Source organism: Chrysochloris asiatica, unplaced genomic scaffold, assembly GCF_000296735.1.
Source record: "Chrysochloris asiatica unplaced genomic scaffold, ChrAsi1.0 scaffold00047, whole genome shotgun sequence".
Lineage (NCBI taxonomy): Eukaryota > Metazoa > Chordata > Mammalia > Afrosoricida > Chrysochloridae > Chrysochloris > Chrysochloris asiatica.
This window is the reverse complement of record NW_006408565.1, coordinates 9,680,028-9,706,251: the sequence shown is the minus strand read 5'-3', so window position 1 is coordinate 9,706,251 and position 26,224 is coordinate 9,680,028. Positions and strand designations below refer to the sequence as shown.

Sequence of the window (26,224 nt, the reverse complement as noted above, 5' to 3'; positions counted from 1 at the left end):
GGTCTCCTTCTTTCACTTAGCATAATATTTTTTAATTTCATCCATACCATCGCACTAATCTGTAGTTCATTCCTTTTTATTACTAAGTAATGTTCCATTGTATATGGAGTCCTGGTGTGGAACTGTCAGATAAAGCACTGGACTGCAAGGTCAGTTTGAACCACAAGGTCAGTGGTTTAAACTCATCAGACACTCCTTGGAAACCTTATTACAGGGTCTCTATGGGTTGGAACCAACTTGACGGCACTTAACAATGGCAAGTCAGAACCAACACTATGGCACTAACAACAACAGCAACAGTATTCCATTGTATGGATATACTGTAGTGTTTTCATCCATTCTCCAATTGATGAGCATTCAGGCTATTTGCAATTTTCAGTCTTTTTAAGAAGTAGCTAGTGAATATTCGTATATGAATCTTACAATTTTTCTTATGTGGACAAATGCTTTCTGTCATTTCTCTTGAGTAAATCATTAGGGATGGAATTACTGAGTCATAGAGTAGATATAAATTATAAGAAACTACCCAATCTTTTTGTAAGGTATTGAGAGTAGCAATGAGATCTCTTTTTTAATACAGATGGGAGTTGGGGTGGCATTTGCAGTAGTCTAGTGCAGCCAACTCTACTCTGAGGAGGCAGCTCTTCCCCAGTCGTATTTTGAGTGCCTTTCAACCTGAGGGGCTCATTTTCTGGCACTATATCTGACAGTATTTCTCTGCTATTCACAAAGTTTTCAGTGACTAAATATTTGGAAGTAGTTTGTCACTCTTTCTTCTAGTCTGTCTTCATCTGAAAGCTCATTTGAAACCTGTCTACCATGGGTGAACCTGCTAGTATTTAAAATACCAGCGGCATAGCTTTCAGAATCACAGCAACACACAAGCCACCACAGTACGACAAACTGACAGACGAACAATCGGTGGCCATTTGGTTTTAAGTGGAAACTGTCACTTTAAATTTCAAGGAGATCTGTGCGCATGCGTAGTAGAACCTTTCAGGGGTGATACAGAAATGGCTACAATCATACATTGACAGAGAACTTCCAGAGGTTCAAGCCGGATTCAGAAGAGGCCGTGGAATGAGGAATATCATTGATTATGTCCAATGGATCTTAGCTGGCAAAGAGTATCAGAAAGATGTTTACCTGTGGTTTATTGACTACGCAAAGGCTTTCGATTGTGTGGATCATGACAAGCTACGGACAACATTGCAAAGTATGAGTATTCCAGAACACTTCATTGTACTCATGAGGAATCTGTACATGGACCAAGAAGCAGTTGTTCAACCAGAACATGGGAACACTGAATGGTATAAAATTTTAAAAGGTGTGCAACAAGGTTGTATTCTTTCACCATACTTATTCAACCTCTATGCTGAGCAAATAATCCGAGAAGCTGGATTCTATAAAGAAAAACGTGGCATCAGGATTGGAGGAAGACTCGTTAACAACCTGCGATATGCAGATGATACAACCTTGCTTGCTGAAAGTGAAGAGAATTTAAAATATTTACTGATGAAGATCAAAGAGCACAGCCTTCAGCATGGATTACTTCTCAATGTAAAGAAAACAGAAATCCTCACCACTGGACCAATAAACAACATTCTTATAAACAGAAAAAAGATTGAAGTTGTCAAGGACTTCATTCTTCTTGGATCAACTATTAACACTCATGGAAGCAGCAGTCAAGAAATCAAAGGACATATTGCATTAGGCAAATCTGCACAAGACCGTTTTAAAGTGTTGAAGAGCAAAGATGTCAGCTTGAGGACTAAGGTGCGCCTGACCCAAGCCATGGTATTCTCAATAACCCCATATGCATGCAAAAGCTAGACAGTGAATAAGGAAGACTGTAGAAGAATTGATGCTTTTGAGTTTTGGTGTTGGAGGAGAATATTGAAAGTGCCATGGGCTGCCAAAAGAACCAATAGATCCGTTTTGGAAGAAGTGCAGCCAGAGTGCTCCTTGGAGGCCAAAATGGCCAAACTTCGTCTCTCATACTTTGGACGTATTGTCAGGAGAGACCAGTCACTGGAGAAGGATATCATGTTTGGTAAGGTGGAGGGTCAGAGATAAAGAGGAAGACCCCCAACGAGATGGATTGGCCAAGTTGAAGCATCGATGGACTCAAGCGTGACAATAGTAATGAGGTTGGCCCAGGATCAGGCAGTGTTTCGTTCTGCTGTGCATAAAGTGGCTATGGGTTGGTACCGACTTGATGACACCTAACAATAACAACAATAAGTGCAGCCAAATATTTTGGAGTCTTATTAACTTGGCTTCTCATCTGGGCTCCTACTTTACAATTATGTGATCTTAGATAAGTTATTTAATATCTCTGAGCCTTGGCCTTACCTGGAAAAGGGAGTTGATAATGAGATAATGTACATGAGCATTTGGCATCATACCTAGCAGTGGCATACCAAGGTGAGAATTCTGTTGCAGGCTGTAAAGAATTGAAAAGCAATAATAAAACCAACTAAAAATCTATGCTTTTTACCATCATCGTGTGCCTACAGTTCTAAGCAATTTCACTGATAAAGTATCTCTCCTTGCTGTCTCCACCTCCTGTACACCATGCTATCTAAATAATTATAGAAACTTAATAGTAAATAGCAATTATAATCAGTATTTAATAAAATTAAGTAAGAACTGAGGGCTCCATTGTAATTTAAAACTTAAGCGTGATTTGGAGCTTTTATTGCAGGTTCTTTCTCTGTGCACTTCCTGTCTCCCCCAGTTCTCTGGTTTGCAGGGCTCACCCATAGTAGACCATTTCCAAGACTTCAGGAAGGCACACAAGGTGTATTCCTTTCAGGAACCACCTCTAAAGAGTTTCCTCCTGTCAATTCCATAAAAGTTTGAGTTTTTCTCCCCTTCCCTCTTACTTGCTTTTTAACTCTGATATTTCATAAGCACATTTTCTATTGTATGGGGGATAGTTCAAAAAGCTCATAGAAACATTCTATTCTTTTCTAATTCCAATTTTCTGAAAAATTTTTGACATTTCCTGATATTCTTCAGCATAATTGTAGATCATGTACCTGTATCCAAGTCAGCCTTATTTTTGAAGACCAAAATAACTCCTCTTAAACATTCTGTACCTTGTAAAGTCAGTTCCTAAATGTATGTTCTATCACGTAAAACCCTTTATTAAGGTTTTTGTTAATAGTTAGTTTGTGTGAGTTTTTGTAGAACCTAGCCTGAGCTTTCTTTATATACTTTCTCCAACTCACCTGCCTCTTAGTTATTCTTTAGCATATAATAATGAATCTTAAGCATCATATTTGTTCACTGTAGCCCCTGTCTCCTGTACTTTGGGTGAATTGCTGATTTGAGACAAATATTGTAGACAAGTAGTCATTCAGGAAGCATTAATGCAATGCTCAGATAGTACTTAAGTGCCTGAGTTCTTGAGTTAATACCCTGCTTCCTAACACTATTAAGCTAACACTATTAAGCCACCTTAAGCAGGTTACCAAACCTCTCTGAGCTTTGTTTTTTTATTTGTGAAATGAGTAAAGATACCTAGCTCTTAAATGTGATAATGGTTGGAGGGTGCTATATTAATTACCTTTTGCTGCCATTACAATTTTTCACAAATTTAATGGCTTGAAACAACACAAATTAGTTATCTTACAATTCTGTAGGTCAGAAGTCTGACACGGGCTCCATGGGAAGAATGTCCTTGCCACTCTGAGCTTCTAGATGCTCCCTATATTCCTTCACTGGTGGTCCCTTCCTCCATCTTCAAGCCAGCAACAATAGGTCAAGTCTCTTTAATACCTTCATTCTCTGATTTTCTGCATCTGAGAAAGGTTTTCCAATTTTAAATATGCGTGTGATTAGATTAGACCCACATGGATACTCCAGGACAGTCGCTCCATCTCAGGGTCCTTAATCTTAATCAAATCTGCAAAGTCCCTTTTGCTACCTAAAGTAACATATTGACAGGTTCCAATGATTAGGGCAAGGACATCTTTGGGGGCCATTATTCTGTCTCCAGTAGTGCTTAGTAAGGACTCTTTGTAAGGTATCTATAAGTGACAGTCATTCAAGGCTGCAGTGTTCTGGGATTCCAGATGCAAATGTGACCCTTAGGCACAAATACTTTACAGCCTGGTGGGAAAATGAGAAGACCGAAATCTGAAATGATTGTGACCCAGAAAGAGTATCCAGAGTGTCCAGATTCAACCCTCTGGTTAGCAAGTGATCTCGCAATTTTGAACAAAGTCAGCATGTCACTAATATTTGTATAATGTAAGTGGAGAACCTGAAAATGCATTTTAATCTTTGTAGGACAATGGGTAAGCAGAAGGAATGCTTTACTGACTAGACAGGGAAATTAGATGTTCATATCTCAATTCTTCGTACTAGACCCACTGGACTTATTTGTTCATTCAGGCAGCAGATATGTGCCAGGTACTGTGACTGGTATTGGGGCTGTAGTCAACACAATGCATAAACCTGCTTTCTCAGAGCTCATTATTTTGGAAGAAACAGTCATGTCAATATAGCCAAAATATAGTTGGACTGCGGGAACCTACAGAAAGGATACCTCCCTCCCAAATATGCAGGACATGGAAGGCATCCTGAAGGAAGTGCATATAAGCTGAGACCTGAAGAATGAGTTGTAGTTTATCAGTTAGAATGCTTTGGGCTGCAGGTAATGGCCCAGCTCATATTTCTTAAGCAATAATTAACTGGTTGGCTCACTTAAACAGACAATGCAGGAGTAGGGTAGACCTCAAGGTAGGTTACTTTGTTCACTCTGTCTCCATTTTTCTGTGACTCCCTCAGCTGGGCTCTTCTCTATGTTAGTATCACCCATAGGTTGGCTTCTTTCATGGTGGCAAAATGAATGCAGCAATTCCTGGTGTCACATCAGTACACTCAGCACCCATAGGGAGAAAAACATCTCTTCCATAGACTCACTCCTAAGAATAAGAAAACTCCTTTTCCAGAAGCGCCCAGCAGCCACTCACCCTTATATCTGATTGAGGTTTCAGGCTCATTCTGTGACCAAGGGGATGCCACATTATATGTAACCTATACCTGAACCTATCACTGTGGCAGGGACAATGGGTAGGTTTGCCCTTCCTGAAACATATGGCCTACTTGGGACAGAAAAATAATTAGATGAAAACCAAAATGCTTTAGGAATGAGGGAGGATGAGAAGTCATAAAGAACAGAATGTGGGAATGCCTAGTGACTTATTCTCTCCTTCAACTATGCAAGACTTCTTTCTGCCCCTTCATACCTCATGTTTATTTATGGATTCTGTTTCCTCATAACACTAACTTTGTCATGAGCCTTCATGATTTTCTGTGCATGCATTTGACTTCAGCATCTGCTGCTAAATCTGTTTCTCAGTTTAGAGCCCCAAAATCAAGGCGCTGGTCCAATTACCGTACTTTATTTACCAGACTTCACCTACTTGAAGTAAGTTTTAGATGATCTGAAGCTTTGTTTTGAGTAGAACTGTATTCCCTGCATCTGAATAGTGCGTTGCATGCAGTAGGTGCTCATTAAATGCATAAATAAATGTAAAATCAGCCTTCCAGCTAATTGGCTACCATTGAGTCAGATGCTCCCCTACACAAATTATCTGACTGAAGAGATACCCCTCTAGTGGTAGGAGCAGAAATTTATCTGGAGCCCACTTTCACTGCTTCCTATATTTTTTGTCAGGAGGAACCAATCGCTGGAGAAGGGGATCATGTTTGGTAAGGTGGAGGGTCAGAGAAAAAGAGGAAGACCACCAGTGAGATGGATTGGCCAAGTGGCAGCATCAGTGGGCTCAACAAGAGTAGCAACAATAGTGAGGTTGGCCCAGGATCAGGCAGTGTTTCATTCTGCTGTGCATAAGGTTGCTATGAGTCGGTACCGACTCAATGGCACCTAACAACAACAACATATTTTCTGAGCTTCAGTTTATTTTTCCTCAAAATTGAATCAAAGAAACATGTGCTTATGGCTCAAGTAAGATCATGAATATGAAAGTACGTTATATGTCGTAAGATGCGAGGCAGTTTAATTCTCTTCTGGTCACTCTTACGTACCTGGGAGCGATTGAAATAGAAAGGCTGGTTTCCCTAATCCGTTCCACTTCTCCATGTTGAGTACCCTAGAACTTTTAACCCATTCACTCTCTTCTTGTCCCTTCCCTTTGCTCCCCAGGGTCACTCAGGATGTGTGAACTGTCTGGAATGGAATGAGAAAGGAGAGTAAGTATGAGCTCAAACACCTAGCAGCTGCTGGAGAAGGGAATGGGGAGGCCAGGAAAAGAGGATTTTCACTCCTCTTTGTGGATCAAAAGAAAAGAATGCATCCAACAGACTCTAAGGTTAATTTGTAATTGCAACACGCAGCTAAGCAATTAATCCCAGATGGATGGAAGGTTGGATGACCATCCATGCCTTACTTTTTCAACAAGCAAGGTGTTTAAGAAATATTGGGAAATTCTCAGGGCAAAATAGAAGAGAATCAAGCTAGCCTTAAATTCTATGACATATGCTGGCCTTCAAGGTCTTTGTAGCTAATTCCTTATCAGTGGCAATTTGGGATAAGGGAAGGGGGCCAGAAACTTGAGAAGTCAGAAATGCTCACTCTGCTTGCAGCTTGTTGGCTTCTGGTTCTGATGACCAGCACACGATTGTATGGGACCCACTGCACCACAAGAAGCTGCTCTCCATGCACACAGGACACACTGCAAATATCTTCTCTGTCAAGGTGAGCAGAATAAGCCAGAGAGCAAGTAAAAGGGGTAACTGATCTATGGGCACGGTCATGTTTGTATATGTTTGTCACAGGTACCCCTGTGGTACATGGAGTCACAGACAGACACTCTTTGGATCTGAGCAACAGAAAGATTGGCTGTTGGAACCCACCAGCTGCAGGACAAAGATGAGACAGTCTTCACTGAAACCTCTTCTTTATTCCATGCTCTGTTTCCTCTCTTAGAGTCAAGAAACCAACTTTAAATAAATATGTTTGTATGTGGGTGGCAATAGTGGAGGCTATGGTTTTGAGCATGAACTTTGATAGTAGGCAGATTTGGCTCCCCTGTCTGCTTATTGTAAGCTGTATGAACTGGGCAAATTAACTATTTCTCTGAGCCTGTTTTCACATCTATAAAATGGAAATAGCAGTCCATAAGATTGGTATTACAGTTCAACAAAATAATTGATAAAAAGCACATGGCACAGGTACTTGAACTATTCCACCTTTCTGTAGGAAATGAATCAGTTGGTTTGTTGGTGGGGGAGAGTAGAGCTGAGGAAAGGTGAGAAGGGAACTTGACAAATATCTTCAGACCTTTGAAGCCCTGTTATGCGGAAGTGGTGTGAGACTCATCCTTTATGGTGCCAAAGAACACCACACACAGGGTCTTATATAGAATAAAAAACCAAAACAACATTGTCCTGACCCATGTGTGTGTGTAGTACTATAATCATAGGTTTTCAATGGTTGTGACCTTTTGGAACTTCATCACCAGGTTTTCTTCTGAGGCACCTCTAGATTTAAACCTCCAGATTATTCAGTTAGCAGCAGAGTGCTTAACTATCTGTCTCACCAGGGCTCCATTTTACATAGAGCAGATCCTCAAAAAACAAAAGAGAACAGACAAGATTAGTAGCTCTCAGCCCTTAGAAGCAAATGTAGACCCAGTGGAAGAATTATGTATACTTAGAGCTATATGAAAAAGATGGAATGGGCCCTCTGGGTCCTAGCATTGAGGGGTTCTACTCACTGGGGAATGCCATCTACTGGATGGAAGGTTGGAGGAAAAGGCCTTTAAGAACTTTCAAGCTCTCAGATTTGATAATAGATGTATGTGTGAGAGTGGGTTGTCCTTTGGAAAGCCTCATTAATAAATAATTTCCTAAATAATACCAAGAGAAACTAAAAGATACCTGAACAACAGGGCAGACTAGAGAGCTCAAATTCTATATTTCCATAAACCCTGCCTTTTTCCCAGACTCTGATTCTCATCTCATATTTTAAAAACCTATTCTCAATGAATTTCTGTAGCTGAAAGTTGTCATAAGTTACCCCTTTTAGAAATACAACAATACTGATTCACTTCTTTCATGGTTAACAGAGACTTCTTTCTGCCCCTAAAAGGTTTTAGGCCCAGTTTTAGTCTGTGCATTAGGTTGCTAACTGAAAGATTGCCTATTTGAACCCACCAGCTACAGGAAAAATATGAGACAGTTTGCTTCTGTAAAGAGGTACAGCATCAGAACCACTGTGGAGCAGTTCTACTGTAGCCTAAAGGATAGCTCTAAGTTGGAACCGACGCTATGGCAGTGGGTTAGAGTGTACAGTCAGATATGGGGAGGGGGCCTAAGCCACCAATTTGGCATAGTAGAACACAAAATGTTGTTCAGAGACCACCATTTGATGATGGTCTTGATATTCCCTAACAGTAAAACCTTGGGCAAGGCACTTATATCAACAAGCTATCAGCCTCTATTGCAAAAGAAGAAATAAATATATGTATCCATATAAGGAGCTCTGGTAGCTTAGTGGTTAAGAATCAGGCCACTAATCTCACAGTTAGCAATTTAAAACTACCACCCATTACGCGGGAGAAAGGTGAGGCTTTTCTGCTCCCGTAAAGATTTACAGCCTCAGAAACCCTGTACAGGGTCGCTATGGGTCAGAACTGACTCCACGACACATAACAACAACCAATGTATATATATATATACAAATGTATATGTATATAAAATATATACAAACGTATATATATGCAAGTTGTTGTGAAGTATCATTGAATCTGTTCCAACTCATAGCGACCCCATATGGGATTTCTAAGGAGCAGCTGGTGGGTTTGAACCACCAACCTTGTGGTTCGCAGTCCAGTGCTTATCTTACAGCACCACACCATACTTATAGTTTAGTTCTACCACCCAGAGAGAGTATTCTCTCTCTCTCTTTCTATATAAATATACATTTTGTTTATGTTGTTAAATGCTGTCTAGTTGATTCCAGCTCATAGCACCCCTGCATAGGGTTTCCAAGAAGTGGCTGGTGAGTTTGAACCACTAACCTTGCAGTCTAGTGCATTTAAACATTGTGTGCCTAGAGTTAGTTACTACTCTTAGTGACCCTGTATAGGGTTTCCTAGGCAGTAAATATTTACGGGAGCAGAAAGTCTCATCTTTCTCCCATGGAACGGGTGGTAGTTTCGAACTGCTGATCCTGAGATTAGCAGCCCAACTGGTAACCATTTAGTATGCTACCAGATTGATACGTAGAATTCTCTCCCTGGGTATAACTACAGACAAATATATGTAGCCCGTGAGCTCCCCCTGGTGGCAACTATAGGATGTGGTGAGTATGGCTTTCTTAAAGGCCCACCTATGTATTTTTGCTATACATGGCTGGCATGTATGATGTATGCTGTTTCCAGATAAGATTAAAGAACTAATGGTTGTTCCTAACAATCATTAAATTCTTCCTTTTCCAGATAACCCCTTTCTTGTTGATCCATTAGAGAAGCGTATATGGAAAGAGTAATTGTTGCTCTTGCATCAACATTTTTTTTAAATCAAGTGGGACTTTAGCTGCTAAATGCAGAATGATACCCCAACCACCACTAAGGATCCTTGTGGCTTGGGAGGAAGTCTCCTTCCTCAAGCTCTGACATTTAGGTGTTGCTAGGAGTCCTGGTGTGGCGCTATGGGTTAATGCACCAGACTGCAAAGCCGTTTAGAACTATAAGGTCGGCGGGTCAAGCTTACCAGCTGCTCCTTGGAAACTTATACAGGGTTGCTATGGGTCAGAATCGACTCAATGGCACTTAACAACAACAACAAGTGTTTGTTAGTATAAAGAGTACTATGAGCATTTCTAACTGGTCCCTTTTGTATTTTTGGATTATTTCCTTATGGCATGAGTCTCAGAAGTAAAAGTTTTAGGTCAAAAGATGTAAGTAGTTATCTTATCTATGTAATCTACTACCAGATTGTTTTGCAGAAACATTTTAACCATTTATAAAAACTCATTACCGTAAAATACTAAAAGTTCTTTTTAATACCAACATATTACTTACTCTCCAGATTAAATAGTCATGTGAGGTAATATGGCATATGGGGATACAAAAGACTTGCAGAATGTTAATGCTGATCCTCAAATTTTAATGGCGTTGTTTTAAGTATCAGAAGTTCCTAGGAGGTACAAATTGTTAATGCGCTCAACTACTAACCAAACACTTGAAGGTTTGAGTTCACCAATAGATGCCTTAGAAGAAAGTCCTAGAGATTTACTTTTTAAAATCAGCTATTGAAAACCCTATGGAGCACACTGGTACTCTGACACCATGGTGGTCACCATGAGTTGGATTGACTCAACAGTCTCTGGTAACTGCTCTAAGTAGTAATAAAATAAAGTACTCACCCCTAGTATCTGCTGTTGTTATTAAGTACCATCAAGTCACTTCTGACTCATAGCAACTCAGGGTTTCCAAGGAGCAGCTGGTGGGTTTGAACTGCCAACTTTTTGGTTAGCAGTTCAGTGCTGATCCTTCAGTGCCACACTAGGTATCTTCTTGTTAAGTGCCATCAAGTCAGTTCCTACTCGTAGTGACTTAGGATTTCCAAGAAGCAGCTGGTGAGTTTGAACCACTGACCTTGCAGTCCAGTGCTTTATCCTGCAATGCCACACCAGGACACCAGGTATCTAACACATGGTAAATACTAAATGGAGTCCTGGAGTGGTGTTGTGGGTTAATGCACTGGACTGCCAAATCAGTTTGAACTCCAAGGTCAGTAGTTCAAGCTCACATGCCACTCCTTGGAAACCCTATACAGGTCACTATGGGTCGGAACCGACTCAATGGAACTTAACAACAACAATGACTTTGGGAAGAATCAAAGAAAAAGGTTTCCTCAGGTAGTCCAATTTGGCATAGGTCAGGACCACTCTGGTAAAGTAAAGATTTGTTGTTGTTGTTAAGCATCATGGAGTTGGTCCCAACTCATAGTAACCCTGCACAGGGTTTCCGAGGCTGCAAATTTTTACGGGAGCAGAAAGTCTCATCTTTCTCCTATGGAACAGCTGGTAGTTTCGAACTGCCGACCTTGAGGTTAGCAGCCCAATTCATAACCACTATATGTGTCCTGATTGTAACCTTTGGGCCTATAAGCTCCTGCTAAAGTCAAGAGGATTTTTGGTGGATTGCCACATTGTCTAATGTAGAGAGGGAAAGAGGGTCCTGATATCCAGGTTAGTGTCTGGACCTGGCCACCAGCCCTACCTTACAGCCCCCACGCCCACGCCCAATCCTTTCTCTCATCTCTCCTGAGCAGTTTCTGCCTCATGCGGGGGACCGCATCTTGATCACTGGGGCAGCTGACTCCAAGGTACATGTCCATGACCTGACAGTAAAGGAGACGATCCACATGTTTGGAGACCACACAAACCGGGTGAAGCGCATCGCCACGGCGCCAATGTGGCCTAACACATTCTGGAGTGCTGCTGAGGATGGGCTTATCCGGTAAGGGCCAAGCACCATGTGGGGCCTGTGCCACCCCAGCTCCCTCCATCCCACCAGCCCATACTACTTCCCTTCCACAGATTGAGCACCTTCCTGTCAGCAGATTCCATTCTCATTTGTCAGCCCATACAAACTCAGCTGGAAACATGTGTTTACCCTCACCTTCCCCCTCTTACCCTCTTTTCTTAGTTCTCTAGAGCTGCTATAGTAGCAGTACCACAAATGGGTGACTTTAGCAAACAAAAATGTCTTTTCTCACAGTTTAGGAACTAGAAGATCAAATTCTGGGTGCCGGCTCAAGGGGAAGGGTTTCTCTCTCTGTCCACTCGGGAGGAAGGTTCCTTGTCTCTTCAACTTCTGCTTCTAGTATCTTGAAGATCTCCTCTTGCTTACTTGTTTAATAATCTCTTTTATGCTCACTTGTTTAATCTCTTTTATATATCAAGATGCACCCTCCACTAATCCTGCCCATTAATATAACAAAGATAACCAATTCCCAAATGAGATGATAACCACAGGCATTGTTGTTGTTAAGTTCCTTCCAGTCAGTCAGACTCATAGCGACCCTGTATAGGGTTTCCAAGGATCAGCTGGTGAGCTTGAACTGCTGACTTTGCTGTTCAAACCGACCTTGCAGTCCAGCGCATTAATCCAGAGCACCACACCAGAACTCTATCCCACAGGCATAGAGGTTAGGATTAGGAGTTAGCTCTTCAGAAGCACCTTCTCTTACCACCATAATTAAAATAAATTCAACATTATTCTTTGTCTCAACACACTAATTGTGTCCTCTGTAACTCTAATCACCATCTAGAGTTATTTTATTGCTTGCTCTCTTTTTCATCTGTATCCTTCACTGACTAGAAAACGCTCTTAGATAGCTCCATGGCTGTCTAGTTCTTGGGTTGTGTCCCTAGAGCCCTACATAGTCCCTGATATATTGAGGCACTTGATACAGTTCTCTTGAGCAGTGGATCAGTGGGTATATCCCTAAGAGGGGGAATGCCAGCTGGAAATGGTAAAATGGACTATCACCTTTCCAAAATATGCACTGTATAGTCACACCTTTGCATGGGGCAGCCCTCCCTCCTTTCTGAACGGCCCTGAATATTGGCAGCACAGAAGCCCTGGGTTTCAGTCTGCTGCTTTGGGGCAGGCTTTCTGCCCCATTACCTTTACCACCTGGATGGGACTTTGTCTTGTCAGAAAGTGGGTTTGCTTGAGCTTCCATAGGTGCTTGGTGTTTCTAGGTAGCTCTGAGATCATCTCCAGGAACTGTTTGCTGTCACCGCCATACTTGCTTTGTTGCTTAAACTAGATTAGGAAGCAGCAGAGTAGAGTGGTTAAAAATGCTGTCTTAGGGATCCGTCCAGTTCTGCCCTTACTATCTGTGTCATCCTGGGCCGGTTACTCATGATACCTAGGAATAGTATGACATTGCATTAGGTGATGCATGCAAAACAGGGAGAGTAATGGCCCCAAAGCAAATGTGTACTGTGTTAGTAGTCAATAGTAGTAATAGTGCTAGTAGCAATGCAGACATCTGTAAAAAAAAAGTAGTGTCTGCCATAAGGGATTATTTTAGAGCAAAGCAGAATGTATTAAAAGCCTACCACAGTTCCTGGCACTCAGGAAATGGGAGTGATTTTTCACATTCTCAGGGCTTATGGACAGGTCCCAATCCCCTAGCGTGACAAGGCCTTGGCTTCTCCCTACCCTCCACATGAAGCCTGCTTCCCTTAACTCTGCCTTGCCTCACAGCCAGTATGACCTTCGGGAGAACAGCAAGCACTCGGAGGTACTGATCGACCTGACAGAGTACTGTGGCCAGCTGGTGGAGGCCAAATGCCTCACCGTCAACCCCCAGGACAACAACTGCCTGGCAGTGGGGGCAAGTGGGCCCTTTGTGCGGCTCTACGACATTCGCATGATCCATAACCACAGGTATGAATGGCACAGCCTCCCCCCTGGAGACTGGACTGAGGTTGGGGCCAGGACAGTGACTCAGGGGACCTGCTGCAGCCCCTGTACCCTCTCCTTTTTGAGAATTTTTTTTTTTCAATGTTGTGACTAGAAAAAAAATTAACCCATGCTTGATTTGGAACATATGACAAGTCTAAAAGAAATTACCTGTACCCCATCACCTAAAAGAAATCACAGTGTGTGAAATTCCGTTAGCCCTTTTGCTCGGAGTGCTCTGAGAGCTTGTACATGTCATTTTTCATACATGTCATTTTATTCTACTCCTTTTTTTTTTTTAATTAAAATAGAATGTACTCAGAAGCCCCAGAACTGATCAGCATCGCCAGCCGGGGCTTTTAATGGACTCTTGGGACAGATGCAGAAATGTCTGACCTGATTTTCTTTCATTTGTGGGTCTGGGGATGGCAGCTGCTCTCAACATAACTGCATGACTTGGAGGAAGCATTGAGCCATAGCTTCCTCATCTGTAAAATGGGGATAAGAGGATGGTCCTAAGGACCAAGACAGGTTCCAGGACCTACTCTGTAAAGCAGTGTAGTGTATATGTCCCCAGCTATCTGGTTGGTGGACCTTTGGAGTTGCTTAGGTAAGGAAGGTGCCTCCTATATCTCTCTCAGGGATGCAAACTTAGGGTTTCCTTTAGGAAGTATGGCCTTGTTTAGTAAGAGGTAGTACTAGAGATTGTAATCTATATGATTTGCCTTCCTACCAGAAAGAGCATGAAGCAGAGCCCTTCGGCAGGTGTGCACACCTTCTGTGACCGGCAGAAACCCCTTCCAGATGGTGCAGTCCAGTATTACGTAGCAGGTAGGGTTCAGCCCAGCTCCAGCTCCAGCTCTAGCCCCAGACTTTCAACGCATGCTTGCCTCTTTCTGGGGCAGTGCAGGAAGGCAGCATAGCTGGCTGGTCAAGAGAAAGCATTCCACAATCAGACAGAGCTAGGTTTTAATCCTCGCTCTGATGCTGTCCAGCTGTGTGTGATCTTTGGCAAATGACTTAACTTTGCTAACCTTTAGTTTCTTTTCTGTAAAAAGTGGTAATGACTAAATGAGATAAAACCTATAAAGGAATCACACCGTCAATAAATTAACTTCATACAGGACCCTGCCCCTTTGGTGAGGACTGGGATTCTCACATGAGGGTGGTTGGGTCGCTCCCTGCAGGTCACCTTCCAGTGAAGCTGCCTGACTACAATAATCGTCTGAGAGTGCTGGTCGCCACCTACGTGACCTTCAGCCCCAATGGCACAGAGCTGCTGGTCAACATGGGAGGGGAACAGGTAGGTCTGGCTGCCTCACTACTACCCCATATCCAGCAGCCAGAGCTGTATGCCTAAAGAGAAGCAGCAGCCTCCTTGTGAGTGCTCATGACTGTGAAATGTAAGGGTGACTTGGCATTATTGGGATCCCCAGAGAGGTACCCTGGCCTAGTTTTGTCTTTTTTAAAAAAAAAATACTGGTGTGCTGTTTACTCACTCTGCACTGTGTGACTTTAAGCAAGTCTGTTCATTTTTCTGAGCCTTAGTTTCCTCATCTCTAAAGTAGTATCACAACTGTGCAGGGTGATAGATATTTAGAGAAAGATGTCTATGACATGCCCAGCTCCCAGTCCCTGGCTTCTATTGGGTGCTTATTAAATGGTAGCACTTGATAGGATTGGGTATGAATAATTAAGAACAAAGCACACTTGAAACTTGTTTTCCCCCATGACAGAAGTAGATATGCAGGTACAGATATCTCAAGTCAGAAGACATCGATTAGATAATAGGAAAGTGGCTATGCATGCCTATAGACATGAGAGTCCCAGCCCTTATGTCTGTCCATTCCCATTGCTGAAAGAGAAGCTAGGGGGAAATCCCTGGGACTCGACGCATGCAGCCAGGCTGTGCTTAAAACTCTGGGAAGTGCTCTTTGAGAATGGGAGCTTGTTAAAGCTCTGGTGTACTTGATCAGGATATTTAGTCATTCATTCTACTAACACTTATACTGAGGACTTATTCTGAGACTAAATAAGGGAGACAGATACGAACTATGTCCCACCCCCAGGCTGGCAGACAGAACATGGCAAATGTAACCGTTGGTGACATTACAAAGCAAGGTATAATTATATATGAAAGAAATGGAGTGGAGACTAGGTGAGTGCCCAAGTGCACAATAGGGCTCCAGCTTCGTGGAACTGAGCTGTCCCTTGGCCTGAAGCAGAATAAGGACCAGAGGAGAGGCAGGCTAGCAGCGTGGTTAGGAGCCAGGGTCTGGTATTAGACCCAAGTTTGGGTCCTGTCTGTGCCACATGCTGCTTCTACCACCCTGGATAAATTATGTGAACTCTTCATCTATAAAAGGGGTGAAAATAATAGTACCTCTTCACGGGAGTGGGTTCTGGGATGAAGTAAGTCATATAAAGTACTTAGGAGAGTTCTGGAACACAGTAAAGTGAGTAACACATGTTAACTCATAGTAGATAATACTCATTTACTAAGAGGAGTGACTAGGAGCGTCACTTTAATCAAGTCGCTCCCTCTCTCAGGCTTCAGTTTTCCCATCTGTAAAATGAGGCATTTGGTTTTATGACCTCTGAAAACCCTTCCAACTTGAATATGTGATTCTAGTTACTGACAATATTTCCAGTAAGGATTGTAACAGATCAGATAGTCTACCCTGAGGTCCAGGAGCTGGAAAGGTTTTCCTGCCCGAGGCTTGCTCCCAAGATACCCTCCTGCCCTGGCTTGATTGTCCAGAAGTCCTCTTTCCATGCTCATATTCACTGTGTTCCTAGACTCTGGTTCTTAAGAGCCTCCAAAGACCTTGCTAATGGTCCAGCCACAATATTACTGCACAGTCTTCATCTCTTTTCCTGGCCCCTCAACTCTAGGTCTATTTGTTTGACTTGACATATAAGCAGCGGCCGTACACCTTCCTCTTGCCTAGAAAATGCCACTCCTCAGGGGGTAAGTTCAGGGCCTAGCCCTTCTCCAGTAGGGTATCTCTGCTGACATGGGGTTGGGAACATGGGTGTGTGCTACCTCTGCTGAGAAGCCTGTCTCTTAGCCTAGACTGTGGAGATGATCTCCCAAAAAGGGTAGAGTCTCTGAAACAGCACCATCTGTTCTGTGAGAAGGAAGATAATAACAAACTGATGAGCTCTGTCAGAGGAGTTTGCATCACAACCCACCCTCACCATTTCCTTCTGAAAAGACAAGTTCTTTCCCTGGCCTACTCTTGCCCTTTTCCCCTTCTCCTCCCTGACTTCTTCCTAGAGCACCCTCTCACCCCCCACCCACCCCCCAAGGGTAATGCCAGGCTGAAGCTGTGTCCCTTGCTAACCAGCAGAGGGCACACAGGCTTTGTGCTGTTGCCTGCCTGTCTGTCAGAACTTGCTTTCTGGGAATGGCTCTTACCATGGAGAATAGCCCCAAAATGGAGTCAACACAATGATGCAGGAGGGCTGTCAAGGGGGACTGTGGACCCCTCCCGAGCTATCACTGTTCCTTTCTCCCCACCACCCCCTACCAGAAGTCCAGAATGGTAAGATGTCTACCAACGGGGTGTCCAACGGCCTACACCTTCACAGCAATGGCTTCCGGCTTCCAGAGAGTAGAGGACACATGAGGTGAGGCCAGCTGGCCCCAGTTTTACTCTGTGGACTGGAGGGAGGGGCATGTCCTGTAAGCCCTTCTGGTCTTTCCAGAGGACGGGGACTAGGGTAGAGAGGTATCTGGAGAGTGATTAGTGTACCCAGTGCTGCTTCTGCCTGCTAGGGCCTCATCCTCAGACTGAAGCTCTGATCGCTTGTGCCAGGAGCTGGAACAGATGCCCCCACCCCATTAGACTATTTTCCATCTCATAAGCAAAACGTTTGAGAGCCCAGTGGCTCCATAGGATAACCACTGGACTGCCAACCTCAAGCCCACCAGTCTCTCTGCAAGAAAAAGAGGAAACTTTCTGTTCCTGCAAAGATTTAAAAACCCTCAGAACTTTATACAGTGTAGCTATGAGTTGGAAGCATTTAGAACAACTTAACAAAGTAAAACCCTTGTGCTGGGTTTTATATATAGGAATGAGTGAGAGAGGCTCGAATTGTTTAGCCCTTGAGAGAAACAGAATTCACTATGGAGAGATCCATAGGCGGGACTTGGGTGAGCCAAAGTTCCCCTCAGCTTGGAGAGAGGTGGCTGGGACAGGTGGTATCAGCTACTCTCTTGCCAGGAGCTTGATTAAGAATTGCCTTAAGCATGTCTAAGACAGCTTAATTTCTGCCCTTCTGCTTTTCATTCTGGTCCTGTAGGCAAGAGTGTCTGGAATTATTATTACCTATGGTGTGGCGCTGTGGGAAAAAGCACTGGACCGCAAGGTTGGTTTAAACCACAAGGTCGGCAGTTCAAACTCACCAGCCACTCCTTGGAAACCCTATACAGGGTCACTATGAGTCAGAATCAACTCAATGACACTTAACAACAACAACAACAGTTATACTAACCTCCAAGGATGGTGCTGTAGGATCAGCACTGGACTGCAAACCACAAAATGGGCAGTTCAAACTCACCAGTTGCTCCTTGGAAATCCTGTACAGGGTTGCTAAGTGCAACTCAGTGGCACTTCACAACAACAACAACAACAATATCACACTAACCTCGGATAGGAACAACAGTGGTCCCCTCTTCTAGAGAGCAGTACAGATCGCAGGAGTCAAGAAAACCTGGGTGGCCCTCAGGCATAGGCTACAGACTTCCTCAGGCTACCCTATCCTTTCTTGGACACCTTGTCTTGGCTCTGCTTCCTCCACAGCCCCCAGGTAGAGCTCCCCCCATACCTGGAACATGTGAAACAGCAAGCTAATGAGGCTTTTGCCTGCCAGCAGTGGACCCAAGCAATTCAGCTTTACAGCAAGGCTGTGCAGAAGGCTCCTCACAATGCCATGCTCTACGGGAACCGAGCTGCTGCTTACATGAAGCGCAAGTGGTGAGTAGACACTGTAGAGCAGGCCTGGGAAAAGGGATGAAGTAACTGGATCAAAAGGCAGTGGGCCAAAGTTGCTGAGGCCTCCATGGAGGGTAGCAGTGACACCCTGCTGCCTCTTAGGGTTTCGGTTTCGTAGGCCCGCCAACGCCTTTCCTTCCTGCCTCCAAGCTGAGGTGGACAGGTGCCTGACCCATTAATCAGGAAGTCTCAAGTGCCAAGGAAGCTTATTACAGTTAAATTGAACAGAGATGTGTTCACAGATAACTCCAACATAGTCCTTGGGCCACTAGGGAAGTTGGAGTTGAGAGAGTGATGGGTAATCCCAGCTGTAGGAGAATTTGGACTTGAATTGGCCCTTGAATTGAAAGAGCATGGAATCTCATTAGATGGGAATGAGTTTGGTGAATTCAGTTGGTATCTATCTGAAATGATTCTGCAGCTCCTTATCCCTGGGGCCTGCTTTCTTGTGCTCTTACACCCTTTGGTCCAAGTGCATGCATGCACACGCACACAGATCCCAGAGATCTGAAGCTGGCTGTGGGTCATGCTACTACGTGGTGGCTGGGGTTAGAGGAGTTGGTTCATATCCTGAAGAACCCCTCATCTTTGAAAGGATATTAGGGCCCCAGTCCTTCTGCCTGCAGCACCAGCAGGCAAGCAGGCAGGCAGGCAGACCCCCATCCTCCAGGCAGGGCCAGGACTAGAGATGGATAGAGCTGGGCCCACAGCCATTTCTGCTCCGTCTGGCATCCGTTAGCTCTGCCCAGACAGACAGGACAGCTGGTGTGCCATCGTCTGGCTATAACCAGGCAGGCCAAAGAAGGAAGCTTAAGAAACCCACCCAAGTCAGCAGGGATAGTGGGTGGGGGTTTGGGAAGATGCTACCACCACAAGCCTTAGCCCAGGCATCAGAAGTTTGCCAAGAGCTCCAGTGCAGCCAAACCCAGGAGATGACTGCTTTGGGGCCATCTTAGTGTTTTGCCTCTCTGTCCCAACAATTGGATGGAATGCAGTGATTCTCATCCAGCCTTCGAGCTATGCTTCACTCCTGCATCCTCCCTAAGAGGCTAATGATTTCCCAGTCCATCCCTCAACATGTTCTTTGAATTCCTGCTATGTGCTGGGACACCAAGTTCTGTCACTCTGGGTTTCTCTATGCTCCAGAATGCCCAGCCTCTGGCCAGGGGATAAAGACACACGCACAGCTCAGCCTAAAAGAGGCAGAAAGCAGTATATCTTGTGAGTTGTTCAGGTAGAGTGCTGTGGGCATCAAGAAAAAGTTAGGTCGCTTTAACTGAGGATCAGTGAATCACCAGGAAGATGTGGTGTCTGAATGGGCTTTAAGTTTGGGCAGGTTTAGACAAGGAGATGGAGGGAGAGGACTGTGGGGGAAGGACATTCCAGGGATCTGAAATAGTATGAACAAAGGCATGGGGGTGGGGAACTGATTGAAGAGCTTGTTTGCAGAACAACAAATCCATTTGGCTGGAGCAGAGGGTTCAGGAAGGCACTGGCAGGAGATGAGTGTGTAAGGTAGTCTGGGGCCGGCCTGGGAAGGGCTTGGAATGCAGAGCGGTGGCAGTTGGCCTCTAGTCAGGGAATGATGGGCAGCTAGCTACTGGAGAGTTGTGAGCAGGAGAGGACTGTGATAAGGACTGTCCTTCCAGGGAGATTGATCTGACAGTGAGTCTAGCATAGGTGAGCCCTGGGGCCAGCCTGCTTTCTCTCCATCCCCACATGCCTGCCAGTGACCCCGAGAATGTGACATTCTGTCCCAGGCCAGTCTCCCTAGGACTGCTCTTGGATGCAGCAGGAGCTGGTCTCTGGTCATCTCCCTGTCCCCAGGAGCTCCAAGGGACACCTTGTAGACAGTAATTGGGTTTTCGAGCAACTTCTGCTTCTTCATCACAGCCACTCATTCTGACTCAGGCCACACCATCAAAGGCTCTCTGCCCACCTGTCCCACACTGGCCAAGCTGCCTGTTCCTGGTCTCAGTGTCTCAGTGTGGCTGCTTCAATGGCTGATGCGTAGGAGAGGGGAGTCAGCAGGAGCATTCTCGTGTCAGTCTTGTCTTGGTCCTATGCAGGAGACTTGTGACCTGTGCCCTCAGTGGAAGGATCATTGGGGAATGTTACTTGACACCATTGGGTCTTAGACCCACCCCTAGATCAACAGGAAAAAACAAACAAACAGAAACATCAGCTTCTAAATGAGAAGTGGCTTCTGTGAGCTGCCTGGCTCTCCAGATGAGGCAGGGACAGGACTGGGGCTGCTGGGGGAGTGTGTGTCCTGTATTCTGCCAGAGTGGAGAAGGAGGGGCTTCTCCTTTAACCTTCTCCCCATTTCTTCCCTCCACCTCCCCACCCCCCCACCAAGAAAACAACAAGCCCACTTCCCTTATCCATATGTTTCCGGTGGTTGGAAGAGTGGGAAGGATTTGGAACTCCTGGCGTTCACACCCCCTCTTGCCATCAACTTCCAGAGAGCTGACTCTGCCAGACGTCAGGCCCTATCCTCTAGCCCCAGGAGGTAGAGGCCACAGCTGCTGTGGATCAGTCAGCCAGGACAGACGGGGGTCTGGCAGAGGGCTTGCTGCCTGCTGGTCAAACCCTGAGTCCCCAGCCTGGCACTTCTGGCTTTCCCAGACCACAGAACTGTCCTTGAGGGCCCCCTGCCTTGGACATGGCTTTGAAGGCCAGCCGGGGGTGAAGGATTTGAGGAGGTAGATGGAAGAGCGAAGGCGGGCTCGGGGAGTCAGAGATGGGCAAAATGCCAGGCCTTCTGCTGCAGAGCTGCGGGTTCCCGGGGTGAGTGGGTACACAGTTACACCTTGTACCCAGCAGAGGGCATCCTGACACCGGTTTTTGCCAGCCCCCAAGCCCTCTAGTGCCCTGGCCTGCCTCAACATTCTCTAGATCCTGGAAAGGGACACCAGGGCCAGGATTCTCTCCATCCCCAAGTTCTCTTACCCTGAGACCTGTCAGAGATGGACTGGGGTGATCACAGGCAAGACAGGAGACTGAGTGGGGACCCCGTGCTTGCCTTGTGGCTCTACCACCAAGCCACACTTTCTGCCTCCCCAGGGATGGTGACCACTATGATGCTCTGAGGGACTGCCTCAAGGCCATCTCCCTAAACCCATGCCATCTGAAGGCGCACTTCCGCCTGGCCCGCTGCCTCTTTGAGCTCAAGTACGTGGCTGAGGCACTGGAGTGCCTGGATGACTTCAAAGGGAAGTTCCCGGAGCAGGCCCACAGCAGTGCTTGTGATGCACTGGGCCGTGACATCACCGCTGCCCTCTTCTCCAAAAGTGATGGTGGTGAGTGGACAGTGAGGAGGGGCTGCTGTCCCTCTATTTGGGGTGCTGCATGACATTCTGGAAAGAACATGGTTCTGAAAATGGAGAAGCCTGGGTTCAAATGCTGATTCAGAAACCATGTGACCTTTGGACAGCCACTCAACTGTCAAGACTCACTTTCCTCATCTGAAAAGAAAAATGGTAGCACCTCATGTTCAGAGTTTCTATTGAGGATTGGCAGTAACATATTTTTAAAACCTAGTAAAGTGCCTCGTACTCAGGATAGGAGTAAACTGAGCACAGACCGATCACATGGGTTCCAGTTGGATATTCACAGCTGCTCATAGACAGGCCCCTCCACTTGGCCATCCGAGTAAGGGCCAGCAGCTGATTGTTAAGCTTGTTCCAGTCTACGCAAGTGCAGCAGGAACGAGATTCAGGGCAGTGGAAGTGGGCTGTGGAGCCTCAGGTCTACCTTGTGGTAACTGTGTGACCTTGGGAAAAGCACAGCCTCTCTGAACTCACTGACTTAACTGCACAAAGAGCACAGGAAGCCCCCCCCCACCACCACCCCTTGCCCAAGTCCCTCTATCTGGTTGCAGAGAGAGCTGGGGAGTTGTAGTGTGGTCTGTAGTAGACTTGATCCTCACCTCTCCCCTTGTGACAGGTTGTTTTATATAATGAATAGTTCTCAAGCGCTTGCCATGTGTCAGGCACTGTGTTGGGGACCTGAGAATACAGCTGGGTACAAGTCAGCCAAGAAGTCTGTGTCCATGGAAGTTACAGCCTAGTAAAGGGCCCACAAGTAGAGGAGACAGTGTGGAGAGTGCTGGGGGCCTGAGACTGTGAATGGGGGAGGGGCTGGTGGAAGTCAGGGGGTCCTGGGAAAGAAACTCTAAAGATGAGGAAGAAGAGTTAAGTGGTTACAGTGTGCGGCGGTGTGAGGTAGAGTTCCCAGCAAAGGGACCAGCATGTACACAGGCCCTGAAGCAGGAGACAACAGCCACTGTTTTAAGGAACTGAGAAAGGTAGTAAGATTCTTACCCAAGTCACTGAACCGATCAGAGCCTCAGTTGGAATTCATAACAACTTGTCTTCCAGAAAGCAAGGGCTTGGACTTTACTGTCATAAGTAAAAACACCCTTTCAAGGCTCTGTGCGCCAGTCCCTCACCCTTCCCTCCTATACCTCTCACCTCCACAGGTCCTTGGGGCTCAAGGACCTTTACTAAGAGACCTGGGCAAAGCCCTTGCCCTAGTATCAAAGGTCTCTTCTTAAACATCCTCAAGGGTCAGATGCAAAGATGAGTCTTCCCCACCCTAGTTTTCCAGGGTAGAGGTGGAGACAGGTAGCCCTGTATTGCCAGTACTTGGGTTGGGAAAAAGATTGGGTGGGGTTTGTGTAAGAAGAACAAGAGTTTCACCTTTCTTTGATCTCTGCCCCCAGAAGAGAAGAAGGGAGCTGGGGGGGGCGGCCCAGTCCGCCTTCGCAGCACAAGCCGCAAGGACTCCATCTCAGAGGATGAGGTGGTGCTGCGGGAACGAAGCTACGACTATCAGTTCCGCTACTGTGGCCACTGCAATACCACCACGGATATCAAGGAGGCCAATTTCTTCGGCAGGTCTGCAGCAGGAGCTTGGGGCTGGTGGCATGGGAGTGTAATGCTTTTATAAAAGTCACAGAGCCCAGCTCTGCCTCTGTGCCCTTGGGCAAATGGCCTCACCTCTGTTAGCCTCAGTGTCTTCTGTAAAATGCAATTAGCCAGACCCACTTGTGGGGCCATAATGAAAACTAATGAGATAAAATGCAAGTCAGGCATCCAGCACAGTGCCTGGCATATCCCTTCACTCTGGCCTCCTCCTCTGTCTGCATGGGCCAGAGCTTGGGTTTTTATCTGAAGGCTTGGAACCTCCTCCCTCTGCTGGGATTTAAGGCATGAGCCCTTAGAGATGGGGAACCTTGGCACACCTATTGTGTGCTCAGTACTATGCCCAGGTACTATCACCCCCAACCCTATTTTGTAGATGTTTGCACTTTCCTTGGGTACATGAGACACATAAAGAGCAATCAAGAATCTCTGCTTCAAGGGCTCTTCTAAACATCACAGTGCATGATGGACAGGCATACTGTAGAATGTGGAGGTCTGGACCTAGGAAGGCTAGGACTTGCCAGGGAAGGCTTAGATAAGGGTGTTCCCAAGACATATGAGGTGGAAGATCTGCTCCGAACATTATGGTGTATTGTGGGGGACAGCGTCTTGAAGGGACTCCTGACTCTGTAGTGCAAAGGGGGTGGGGTTCAGTGCCTGGGGGTTCTGAGTCAAGTGAAGACCGCTGAGTATGGGAGCCTGGGAGGCGCAGACTTCCCTGCTCCTCCCTGCCCTAAGCCATGTAGCCTGTCCTTGAGTCTGTAGGGCAGTACTTCACCTGACCTCCCTGCCCTTTGCCCCCCTGCCAGCAATGCTCAGTACATCATCAGTGGCTCTGATGATGGCTCCTTCTTCATCTGGGAAAAGGAGACCACCAACCTAGTCCGCGTGCTTCAGGGAGATGAGTCCATCGTTAACTGCCTGCAGCCACACCCCAGCTACTGCTTCCTGGCCACCAGCGGTATTGACCCTGTCGTACGGCTCTGGAATCCCCGACCAGAGGTGAGGGTTCAGGTGAGGCGGCCAGAGCCAGATAGGGAGGATGGTAGAGAACCCTATACAAGGCCTCCACCTGGACCTGTGAGAGCTGGAAAAGGAAACCAGTCAGGCAGAGGCTGGAAGTTGCAGGGAGGAGTAGCTCTTCTGTCCACTGCAAATGCAGTGGAACAACAGTGCTGCTGCCCTCTGGTAGCATATGACTGAACTAGCCATAAAGATGGGACTTAATGCAGGAAACCATAACCTAGGACAAAGGATACAGGAAGGAGAGAAAGGAAGAGAGTAGCTCCAACTCTGCCTCAAGAGAAGGGTCCGTCTCCCACATGCTGTGTGTGTGTCCCCAGAAGCTGTGCAGAGGCCAGCCCCTCAGTCACGTGGGCAGTATGCAGGCTTTAGGAGTCTGGTGGGCCCCTTCACTCACTGCCTGCAGGATTTAACCATTCCTGATCCAGGTTTATCATCTGCACTTTGGGAATGGAAATGATAGCACCACCTCAAAAGGTTGCTGTAAAGCAGGGATGGGGAACGGTTGGCTCTTCGGCCATATAAAGCCCTCGAAATCGTTTGGTCTGACCCTGCCAAGGCAATGGCAGTTCCAGCCATCACGTTAGGAGTGAGTTGATGAAATGTTTGACCAAATATAGCAGGCTAATTTTTAAGTTGATAATTTTGTATTGCCTGTGAATGATGTTATAAATTTTGGCAGATAGAAGGTTCCCCACCCATACTGCAAAGACTACACAAGTGATGCCTGTGAACTGTCTGATCCACAGGGACTCAGGACAGTGGGGTTCCTTCCACTCCCTGTGTGGCTAGGCAAACAAAACTGCCAAGGCCTCCCCAGTCTCACCCCTGTGTCTCACCCCCTCCCGCTTCTCAGCTGGCAAAGCAGAAGTCAAATGGTGGGCTAATGATCCCAGAGGTAACTTACTGTGACTTCTGAAGAGAGGACTCTACAGGCCCCTCCCTGGAGGATTTGAGAGTGGCAACAGAATAGAAGTGACCTGACTCCTTATAGCCCAGCATGTGTGCCCTGTGTGTGCTTTCCCTCATGTATAATGACTGCAGTCCAGGGTGGTACTGTGGGTGTCCCCCATGGATCTCCCAGCATGGGTGTTCCCCTCCCCCACATGCACTGACATCCCTGCCATATGTATAGCTCAGTCTCCATGCCTCCTCTGTACACATTTCCCAGGGTGTTCTCAGAAACCCTGGTGTCTCCCCACATGCCTTCTCTTTCCTTCACCCCCACAGAGTGAAGACCTCACAGGCCGAGTTGTGGAGGACATGGAGGGCGCTTCTCAGGCTAACCAGCGGCGCATGAATGCCGACCCGCTGGAAGTGATGCTGCTCAACATGGGCTACCGGATCACAGGCCTGAGCAGTGGGGGGGCTGGGGCCTCCGATGATGAGGACAGCTCTGAGGGCCAGGTGCAGTGCCGGCCCAGCTAGACCCTCCCAGCCCTGGCCCCGGCCCCTACTACTGGCTGGACCCTCCGCCCTGGGCAGGAGGTCAGGGGGTTCTGTTTTGGTTTGTCTTCCCATCCCACCCCACACCTGGTTTTTTGTGGGTTGTTTTGTTTTTTGTTTTTTTCATTTCCCCAGTTTTGTTTGTTAGTTTGGCATTGGGGGTGGGGGTTACTAGAACTTGCTGGCTTTCCAACTCTTGGGCTGATTGCCCCTTGACTGTCCCCAGCCCAGAAGAGCAGGAGGGAAAGCCCCACCTGTGACCCTCACCACCTGCACCCATGTCCCTGGAGGGCTCTGACTTGTCTCAAACCCCCTGCCTCAGCTGGGGACAGGGGCTGCAGCGATCTTCAGGAATTGCCCT

The 26,224-nt window shown here is 46.2% G+C and overlaps 1 protein-coding gene across 2 annotated transcripts in view; it reads left to right on the top strand.

Annotated features, from left to right (window-relative positions):
- The window catches only part of WDTC1 (WD and tetratricopeptide repeats 1), a 45,655-nt gene extending 19,810 nt beyond the window's left edge, over positions 1-25,845 (top strand). The window contains exons 3-15 of one of the 2 annotated variants that reach the window (XM_006862243.1): positions 6,182-6,228; positions 6,622-6,733; positions 11,320-11,507; positions 13,269-13,451; positions 14,203-14,297; positions 14,654-14,769; positions 16,362-16,437; positions 17,006-17,099; positions 18,275-18,448; positions 21,533-21,768; positions 23,193-23,367; positions 24,204-24,396; positions 25,648-25,845. In XM_006862243.1, coding sequence (XP_006862305.1) covers positions 6,182-6,228; positions 6,622-6,733; positions 11,320-11,507; positions 13,269-13,451; positions 14,203-14,297; positions 14,654-14,769; positions 16,362-16,437; positions 17,006-17,099; positions 18,275-18,448; positions 21,533-21,768; positions 23,193-23,367; positions 24,204-24,396; positions 25,648-25,845 — 1,887 coding nt within the window. Of the gene's footprint in view, positions 1-6,181; positions 6,229-6,621; positions 6,734-11,319; positions 11,508-13,268; positions 13,452-14,202; positions 14,298-14,653; positions 14,770-16,361; positions 16,438-17,002; positions 17,100-18,274; positions 18,449-21,532; positions 21,769-23,192; positions 23,368-24,203; positions 24,397-25,647 lie in introns of both variants that reach the window. The other variant, XM_006862242.1, reaches the window with a different exon arrangement.
- The last annotated feature ends 379 nt before the right edge of the window (positions 25,846-26,224 follow it).